Source organism: Anabrus simplex, chromosome 1 (genome assembly GCF_040414725.1).
Source record: "Anabrus simplex isolate iqAnaSimp1 chromosome 1, ASM4041472v1, whole genome shotgun sequence".
Classification (NCBI taxonomy): Eukaryota; Metazoa; Arthropoda; class Insecta; order Orthoptera; family Tettigoniidae; genus Anabrus; species Anabrus simplex.
Genome location: NC_090265.1, coordinates 524,530,097 through 524,540,542, shown reverse-complemented (window position 1 = coordinate 524,540,542; position 10,446 = coordinate 524,530,097). Strand labels below are relative to the sequence as shown.

General features: G+C 38.2%; 1 protein-coding gene across 2 annotated transcripts in view; it reads left to right on the top strand.

Annotated features, from left to right (window-relative positions):
* The first annotated feature begins 5 nt into the window (after positions 1 to 5).
* The window catches only part of Rpn10 (regulatory particle non-ATPase 10), a 106,620-nt gene continuing 96,179 nt past the window's right edge, over positions 6 to 10,446 (top strand). For both annotated transcript variants that reach the window (XM_067135459.2, XM_067135458.2), the window contains exon 1: positions 6 to 132. In XM_067135459.2, coding sequence (XP_066991560.1) covers positions 107 to 132 — 26 coding nt within the window. In that variant the 5' untranslated portion in view covers positions 6 to 106. The remainder of the gene's footprint in view (positions 133 to 10,446) is intronic.

Genomic DNA, 10,446 nt, shown 5'->3' with positions numbered 1-10,446 from the left:
TTTAACACATTTAAAATAGCCACCAAAATTGAACAATGGTTTATGGGTCTACGGTCCTGCGTTTCGGAAACTGCGAGAAGCAGTAACGTGAAATTGGGCTTTCAAGATGGTGTTGGAAAGTACGATGATATGGTAAGTTGAGAGATTTTTAATTATTTTTTGTGTTTCCGAGGTATATTTTGCAATGTGGTGCTGTCTGTTTTTATTTTATAATATACGTTTCTATTTTTTTGGATCATTTGTTCATCATTGCAGTGTGAAATAGTGATTGCTTTAGGTTAGATCGGTTTGTTGATGACAAAGCATAGTTTGAAGCATAGCCTGACATAGATCTTCTAAGAAAATTAATTCGCACACTTTGCTTTAAAAGCTTCTGTTAATTAATTTATCAAAGACACAAGTGTATTTATTCATAAGTATCACCATCAGTTAATTATTCGGGACTATTAGGATGATAACATTTCTGCCATAACCTAGTCGAATGCATTGCTGTTTTAGTAAAATTGATGTTATTATACTGTAGTTTTTTTTAATGCACTGTTTACTTGCATTTTAGTGCGTTATATAACTTATTTAATTTAGGGTCAGTAAAATTTCCTCTGTTTATTGTTTTGTTTTGGAATAATAGCTTGCTATCTCAAAATATATACAAATGTCAAAAGTAATTAGGGTTTAGTTCACTATGTACAGTATAGAGGTTCAGTCTAGTAGGCCCTACAGATAATCATTGACTTTTCTACAACCTGCTTGATTTAGGGTATTTCTTTCTTCACTAGACTTCTTTTTTGATTTCCTTTGAAGGTCACAGTTTTAGTACTATTTGTGTTAGAATTGACAGTTTTCTAATTCTGTGGGAAATATTGTATGGTAATTTGAAACAGTGTATTTCCTTCACATTGTGGATTTTATAATATTAATACATAAGTTATACAACAGTTGTCTGTTTCACGAAGAAGGGAACTTAAATCTAGCATCAGGGTAATTAAGCAATTTTTGTTGTTAGGCAGAGAGATGCCACAACCTCTACCTCTGTTTTAGATCACAACTCTGTCAGTATGACTACATTAACACTAAATGGCCCTTGTGTGGGAAATTATTGAGATATACAATTTAATATTTTGTATATAAGATTACCTTCATTTGTGTATTCATTTTACTGCTATTACCCTTGTTTGTAATTGTGAAGCCCTCCTACATTGATCACAAATATTCCATAGGTACTACCTGTATCATGATTACTATTTCAGTCTAGTTTTTAATGATGTGATTATATACATACTGAATGTAATGCAGGAACATTCTTAGCAAACTTGGATGTACTGTAGATTGCTATAAATCAGTGTTTCTCAGGTTTTTTTTTTGTCAGAAGTACCACTTCTTCTTTTTTCTTTCTTTTTTTTAGTACAGCCAGTAGGCTACCTGAATTCAAAAGGCAATAAAGAAAAAAAACATTTTTAAAGACTGAAATCTTATTCTGAAAATTAATATATTATTTGTTAATGGCTAGGTAATATACAAAGTGATTCATAATGAATGCATGTAACTCTTGCAGTGATTAACAAAACTACCTTGAGCATCTAGACTGCACCAGTGCTGCAAATACAACAAAACAAAGACTAACAGTTAGCACCGCAGGATTTGGTATATGCATTTGTATTGGTTTATTCCTTTCTTACTTATACATTAGGGCTTGAGTTTGGGAGATCGTGGGTTTGAATCCCACCGCCAGCAGTCCTTAAGCTGGTTTTCCATAGTTTCCCATTTTCACACCAGTCAAATGCTGGGGCTTACCTCAAGGACACAGTCGTTACCTTCCAAATCCTAGCCCACTTCCCATTCCTTCGTTGCTGAAAATTTTGGTGTGTTAATGGAACATTAAACCAGTAGGAAAACAAACAAACCACATATATGTTGCATATAGCACTAATTGTCCCATAATGCATGTAACAGGCACTGTAAATGAATACATGGACCAATAAATCAACACCAACTATTGGAAACAGGATAACTCAGTTGCAGCCTAAAAATATTACTGACTTCTTCACAACATTTGTTCAAAATGTTGACCTGTATCTAGGCAACATTGACAGTCTTCTAAATGATTCCCACACCATTTCAGTTTGAGATTGCAGGCTAACGATAATCCTATGTAGATCTTTCAGTCGATGAACAGGATCCTCATACACCATACTGCATATATGACCCTAGAGGAACAAATCCAGAGGATTGAAGTTGGGCGATCTTGGACTACATTTGCTTATCCACAGATTTCCAAACATCGCAGTAAAGTACTGCCTCGTCACATTACTGAAATGTGGGGTTGCACCACGTGCTGGAACTGCATGCGTTGTCTTACATTCAGGGGTACATACAACAGGTAGTTACAGTTACCAGGTCCGGTAACGTAGTGACAGGATGATGGGGCCAACCAAGTAGTCAGAAAGGGAAACAGTGCAACATCATACTCTACAGTACCTTAAAGTTCAACCAAACCTAATATTTCTCCTCACAAAATATGGTTGCAAGTTCAGTGTGTCATATAGCAGATGCACAAATATACGTTACAATGCAGCTGCATGCACAAGGGATATTTCACTGTGTACCCCCACACTGCCTCTCTTCCATTCCCGTTAGCAGCCCCATACATGCGTAAACCATGTCAGCTATTTTGCACTGAGCGAGTTGGCTGTGTGGTTAGGGGCATGCAGCTGTGAGCTTGCATTCGGGAGATAGTGGGTTCAAACCCCACCGTCAGCAGCCCTGAAGATGGTTTTGCTTGGTTTCCCGTTTTCAGGGAAATGCCGTTTCCTATCCCATCGCCATCATAAGACCTATCTGTGTCGGTGCGATGTAAGGTCAGTTGTATAAAAAAAAAAGAAAAGAGCCATTTTATGTCTTATGTTGCTTGCTTGCTTGCTTGCTTGCTTAATCTTTTTTTGATGAAAACTTTGCTTCCTTGATCGGCACCGATGTGGTCCATATGCGCGGTGTTGTTTTGTCATATTAATTAGCAACAATCTTCAGTATATGAGTTTGTCACATTCATTCTGAATCTTTCTGTGTGTAGTAATCTCAAAAAGTGAGTAGAATAGATTGAACAGAGATTAATACTAAACGATTTACTTGAACTTGCATCACTGAAATTGGTTTATTTATACCAGACTTGGTATTAGCCTCAGGTTGGCCACCACACACAGTCTGTGATAAATACCAGTCTTGAAAATCCTTGCTTTCTAAGAACTTGATTGCCCATCATCCTTTAATTCGAAAGTCCGAAAGAGGATATTTAGAAAATACATTTTTCAGTGCAGTTTTACATGAAAATTCAGTGACTTGTTCTCTTTCTTGATGTGTCAAGACTGCTGGCGAAGCCTCGTTATCAGAAAATAGATTTTTGATCCAGTTTTGAGAGTCTGTATTTTTGGAGAAGTAAGCAGTGAAATCTTTAACCAAGTTGTGACAGTGGTTTCTTATATCTGCCGGCACATAAGGACCAAGCTGAAGCCCATTCTCTTGTATGAAGCCTTGAAGGAGTGGGAAGAAATGCAGTGTTACCTGCGAGTAGGTGGCAGACTTACGATGAATTTCTCACGAGATGTTAGTGGCCACGCAACAGTTACTTATTCTTAAGAGAACCCTTTCAGATATCATTTAAATATTGTGTTCATTTTCATGTTTTAAAATATTCAGCTACTTCATTGTGTACTAAAATGCTGATATATATCTATTTAAAAAAGAAGGCGTTCTGGAATGCATTATCCACAGACAACACATTGAGTTTTGTCAGTATGGGAATATAACATTTAACATTAATACGTTAGTATTGGATGGTAGCACTATGTGCTGGTAATTTCATTACACTGGTATTAAGCACCTAAATAACTGTGTTTATATATTGTAGTACAAAAATCAACTTAAATATTTTTCACCATTGTGGAGTTATGTATTAGGCTTGTGGAATATGATTGTCAGTATAATTTTTCAGCACCATCAAATAATATGCATTGCCATGTAAATAACCTTTTCATTATCGTCAGGTTATACCTACCATCTTTTGATCTTGTTTTGTGAAACAAATCTCTCTTCATCACATCTTGTGTATTGCTACTAATGACCATAATATTTGCTGAATTCCTCTTAAGCAGCTCTTGATACTTTATAGTAGCTAAAATAAGATGTAGTGGATTCTCTTTGCCAGTTATTGAATGAATGTTTACAACAGGGTAGGATACCAGACTGTTGGGCTAAGTCCACAATAAAAATGATGTATAAGGGTAAAGGTGATACAGCAGACCCTAATTCATACAGAGGAATTGCTCTGGAATGCACACTGTTAAAGACACTCACTCAGCTAGTATGTAAGCGCCTTGCAATATTAATAGACGACAAGCTTCCAGATTCCCAGTTTGGCTTCAGAAGAAGAAGAAGATCAACCATTCAAGCAATCGATTGTCTTCAACAGTATATTAATGAAGCTCTTGCAAATCCAAAAGGAAAACTTCATGCAATCTTTATTGATTATTCTAAGGCTTTTGATACGATCAATAGAGTTATCGTATTAGAGAAGTTCCGTAAGATCATCGGGCCTACTTGTTATCTACTTCCAATCATTAAGAATCTCCTTACAGACAACTGGGTAGAGATTAGTGATGGCGTCACCAAGTCATATCCGATACTTCAAACCATTGGCGTCCTTCAAGGCGACCCCCTAAGCCCATTGTTTTTCATTGCCGCCACAGCTGACATTGTACAAAGAGTAGATTCAGAAAATGTCAATATTCTCATGTATGCAGATGACATGGTTCTGACATCAACTTCTCAGTTGGATTTGCAGACTACTTTTAATAAAGTTACGAAGTGGGCAGAAGAGAACCAGCTGAGGTTAAATGAAGACTGTCTCTTTGACCTTCAGAAAAGGAGGAAAATGGGGAACATTCTTAATCAATGACCAGCAATTGAAGTCAGTCACAAATTTTAAGTACCTAGGAGTCACTTTTCAAACACCGGGGAACGTGTTCTCTTTACATGTAAAAGACCGACTAAATGCTGCCATAAAATCCATTGACGACATCAGATCTTTGAGCTGTCTCTCACTTTCAAGTGCCATCGAGTTATTTCATCTTAAGGTTAGTCCTGTAGCCACCTATGGATTAGAAAATATATGGATATATCTTGGAAAGAGGCAATTACATAGTATAGAGAAGGTGAAAGCATTCTATTTAAAGAAAGTACTTTGCCTATCAAAGTACACTCCATCATGCCTCGTATACCAACTATCGAGGGAATTATTCTTTATGGAAGAGCTGCGTTTGAAACTACTGCTCCCGGCCACCCCAGCATATTAGGAACTCGTACAAGAGCTTCAACAAAAAAGGGACAGTATATGGTGGAACTTTTACCAATGTGATGCGATGATCAACCGCAACTGGACTCAGGGAGGCTATTTGTTTTGATCTGTTTCTTTCATCTATGTACAATTCCCTCCCTGCATCAGTCCTTGTTTGTATATGCCTTCTTTTTACTTTTACAAGCCTCTCTAGCTGCATCATTCCACCATGATGTACACAGTTATTCCTAGGCATTCCCTAGTTGTTTCTACGACAGCATCCCTGTATGACAACCCATTCTCTTTCTTTGTCCTGAACCTGCTTGCTATCCACTGTTTGGAACTTTTCATTAATCATATCCATGTATTTCTGTCTAATTTCCTCGTACGAGAGATTTTCTACCCTTATTCGTTTGGAGACAGATTTTACTCTATCCTAGGCCTAAAGATACTTAGTTCACTACAGATCAGATAGTGGTCTGTATGATTGAAAAATCCCCAGAAAACTTGCACAATCCTGACAGATTTCCTGAATTCCAAGTCAGTTAAATATAGTCAGTTATGGATCTGGTGCCCCTACCCTCCCATGCGTATCGGTGCATAGCCTTATGCTCGAACGTACTCGTAGCTGCTAAACCCATACTAATGCAAAAGTCCAGCAAACGCTTCCCATTTATATTAGGTGCTCAAATACACCAGCCTCATGTCAGGTTTGCTGGCACACAAAAGACTTCCTGTGGGACAAAATTCTGGCGCCTTGATGTCTTTGAAAACCATAAAGGTAGTTGGTGGGATGTAAAACCAAGATAATTATTAATAAATCGGGTGACTGAACGGACCAGTTCATTACTTGTAGAACTCCCGATGATTCTTTGTTTCTTACATATTTCCTGCATAGATTTGTCATGTGTTTCGTGTTGTCCTGCTGCACAGCAAACTCCGCCCAACCTTATTATTACAGAAACAACCCTAAGCCATAATGCTTACAACCCCCACTAATAATGATACCACCCCTTGCTTCACACTTGATGTTAGACTGTCTTCTGGTATTTTTTTTCTCCTGGATGATGGCAGACGTAGTGATAATTTGATTCAAACTTCTCATATTTTGACTAATCACTCCATAGTATACATTTCCACTGATCATTGGTCCAATCGTTGTGTTGTGTTGTCATGCCCAATGAAATCCGAGATTTGTGTGTATGTATGTGTTAACCCTACGTTGGTCGCGTCTCAGTTCTTAACGCCGCTGGTCGCGGGTGAGCGGAGCGCTTACCAGTAATGTAATATGATTTTTGAGGCCTTTATTGTTATTATTTTTGGTGTTATTAAGTTTGACACTTGTTTATTTTTTAATTATTTTTTTGTTGATAGGTTAAGTACAATATTGTCCGGCTCCATGGTTAAATGGTTAGCGTGCTGGCCTTTGGTCACAGGGGTCCCGGGTTCGATTCCCAGCAGGGTCGAGAATTTTAACCATCATTGGTTAATTTCGCTGGCACGGGGGCTGGGTGTATGCATAGTCTTCATCATCATTTCATCCTCATCTCGATGCGCAGGTCGCCTACTGGTGTCAAATCAAAAGACCTGCATCTGGCGAGCCGAACTTGTCCTCGGACACTCCCGGCACTAAAAGCCATACGCCATTTCAAGTACAGTATTCATTGAAACAGAATACACATAATTATTGCAAACACCATGGTAAAGTACTTAATGCTACACATGCCATTTTTAAATACATTTTTCTTACTATTTACATGTGAAATATATGTTTACATATTTAACAGCGAATAAATAGGAATCTAACACTGCACAATGAATAACTACAAATTACAATACAAATTATTGTTGTGAAATGCATAATTAACATTCCAATAATTATCAAGTTAACATTATTATGTCACTGATAAATGTTTTTTTTTCCGACCATGCATGCTGTGTTGTGGACTCGTGGTACATATAGTCACTGTTTTCCATGCCTATCTCAACATTCCCAGGGCATCTCTGACAAATACTGACAGTGTGTTGATCACATATTGGGAGCTACATTTACTGCATCTTGTCATTGTTTTTCGATTCTTCTTCTTCGGGCAGTAGGCACATTTCGCCCTAGCTTGGTCTAGTTGTGGCAAAGTTGTCAGCTCTTCTTGTGGTAGCCCAAGGTTTTGTTGCATTCTCATTCAAAGATCTGAATGAATGCCACTAGTAGAAGCTCCCCTTGCCGCACGATTCTTGGTCAGATCTAGAGCCAGTGTTTTCAAGAACTTTCGTTGCGTCATCTCTTCATTTGTGTTGCTTCGGAAAATGATCTGGGCGTTGATTCCTCCTATATCAAGTAATGTGAAAAATATACGAGGAGGTCATCGATAGCACATCCTTTCTACGGTGTACAGAGTTTTCAGCTTTTCTACTACGTCCACCTCTCCCTTGGTAAGGTTGTAAAATGTAATGACTGTAGGCTTCCTCAAGTCCCCAGAAGATTCATCGATCTCATCAGAATCGTGTATACTTGATATTAGTATCACGTTCCTATATTTTCGTAGCACGGAGGATACTAACAAAGCATCCTCACCGAATGCAAACAGACTAGAGTTCACTTCCCTTTGCCTAGAGTTCACAATTTCTGGTGGGATTGCAGTCTTGTTCTTTCTGATGGTAGCAACAACAGTAAGATTGTCATTTCTCATCAGTTCATTCACTAGCTCCACTGAAGAGAACCAGTTGCCCATCGTTATATTAAGCCCAGTGTTTTTTATTGGTTCTGTCAATCTTTTCACAATGGCACTTGGTCTGTTATCGGTAACAAACGGCCCATCCGGTTGAACTCCATGCTAGATCTCCATATTTGAGGTGTAAAACATCCGTGAATCCACCATGGCGAAAATCATGAGACCATGGCTTCTTTGTCATATACTGCCTGAAACTTCACCGCCCTTGAAAAGACTCGAGCATCTCGTCAACTGTGACATACTCTCCTGCAGAATAGCAAACTTTACAACGCTGTACAAAATCCTCAAATATTTCTCGTATTGCTGCCAATTTATTGACGAATTTCCTTCCATTTCTCATCTGAGCATCATCAAATCGGAGACATCTCAAAAGTAAGTAAAATCTCCGGTATGACATCACTAGACGAAATATTTCTGGAGCTGTCCCATCAGTCATCCACAAATCTTCAACATTTTGATGAGAGGACTTCATCACACCGGATAAGTAAAGTAATCCTATAAGAGCCCTGATTTCATCAATATTGGTATGCACAGCATCTCTCTCCCGAGAATAATTAGCTCCCGTAATGCATAAGCGAACATTCGTGTGAAACACAATTTTCTCCAACACACTGTCTGGGAAGTAGAGAACCCACGATTCACATACTGTCTTCGCATTCTGTGCAACGTGTGTGACACCTGGTGGATGAATCACGATATTTCTTTTCTTCCTACGTTTGTTGGGGCGAGGGGGATGAATATTCCACAGAGTAATGTTGTCACGACCAATATATTGAGGAGCAGGCTCAACTGGCTGACCAGGAACGGCTTCGTCCCCAGAAACATCAGATGCGCTGTTGTGATCGCTGTTGGCGGGTTGCTTTGTATCTGAGTACTCAGAATCTTCCTTATTGCCTACAGCTAAGAGAACTGCTTCATCATCCGACTCCTCTAATAACCAATTACAAATCGTAGAATCTTGACTCATGACTGGTAGGCTAATATGATAAGAATAATGTGGAAGTTGGAAAAAATGTAACGCCAATGGTCGCGGGTGAGCGACTCGCTCACTTATAATGCACTGTGGTCATTAACAATGCCTGGCTGCTAATGAAAGTCGCGCCGCACCCTGCAACATTGTTGGACTTGCTCAGAACATTCCAAAAGTCAGCTACTCGGTGATTAAGAAGTGTAGCGCTACTTAGCTTCGCACGGCACATCTTTAAAAAGGAAGGTGAGCGCCACGCTCACCCCGCGACCAATGGAGGGTTAAAAGAAACTTTTTGATACATGCCCATGCAACTAATCATGAAAACGTTAATTTCACAGTCGACACTGACTGTGATTATTTTCTAGTTCTGTTGATGTCAGAGCAGATGTGCAAAGCTGTAAGTCTTCTATTGTGCTTGCTTAAGACCACAATAGTTATTCTTTTAGGACATCCACTACCTCTGCTACTTGATCTTTGCAAATGCCTGCCTCCTTTGTTTGCTTCAAAGCAAAATTAATGCAAAATTCCAAAATTCCTAATTTTATTGCTATCTGCTGATTTGATCAGCTGTCTGGTAAGCACATGCCAAAGCACACTTTTCACTTTTTCTAAGTTTTCCCCCTCATGTCTGCAGTGAGTCTCTATTGTGCAAAAATTGGAGCAGTACTGAAGAAAAGTCATTGTTGGAAAACAAAACCAAAAAGGAGGAAAAGTATTTTATAAACCAAAAAGGAGGAAAAGTATAGGTAACAATAGATTATTTCAACAACAAAAACAATGGTGTCTTTTCAGGTTCATTAATTGTTTGGTATAGCAGTGTAATAGAATCTGGCTGATGTTTGCTGCACACTGATTGAATATTTTATTACATATGTCACTCTTCAGATACATATTATACCCAAATAATAATTACATACAATGTTTTATTGTGTAATAGATCATAAATGACAAATACCTGCAGCAGGGAATAGATCAGAAATCCTGCAAATCTCAATTAGGTATCAGTTTCAAGAATGTCATTTCAGAGGTAACTTCAAACATTTTGATGCTTATGTATGTATGTATGTATGTATGTATGTATGTATTATGTACATGATGTGTACGGAAGCATGTAATAGACATGAAGTTGAAAACAATGGCATGGAACAAAAATTACTTCAATTTAATTAAAATTAAAGTAAACATAACAGAACTTGAACCTGCTCACCTTCCACTATAGAGCAAGCTTCTTGACCACTGTGCTCGAGAACCCTTTCCGAAGTGCTGGCTTAAATCATGTCTTAAACTGGTGTATGAAAAATGAAATGTTAAAATCTTGAGATTTTAAGCCCAAATAGGTACTGTTTATGAACCTATGTAGTTAACCTTATGAAAGCTCCACAAAATCAGTGTCAATATCACTACAGACCCTGTTTGTTAGC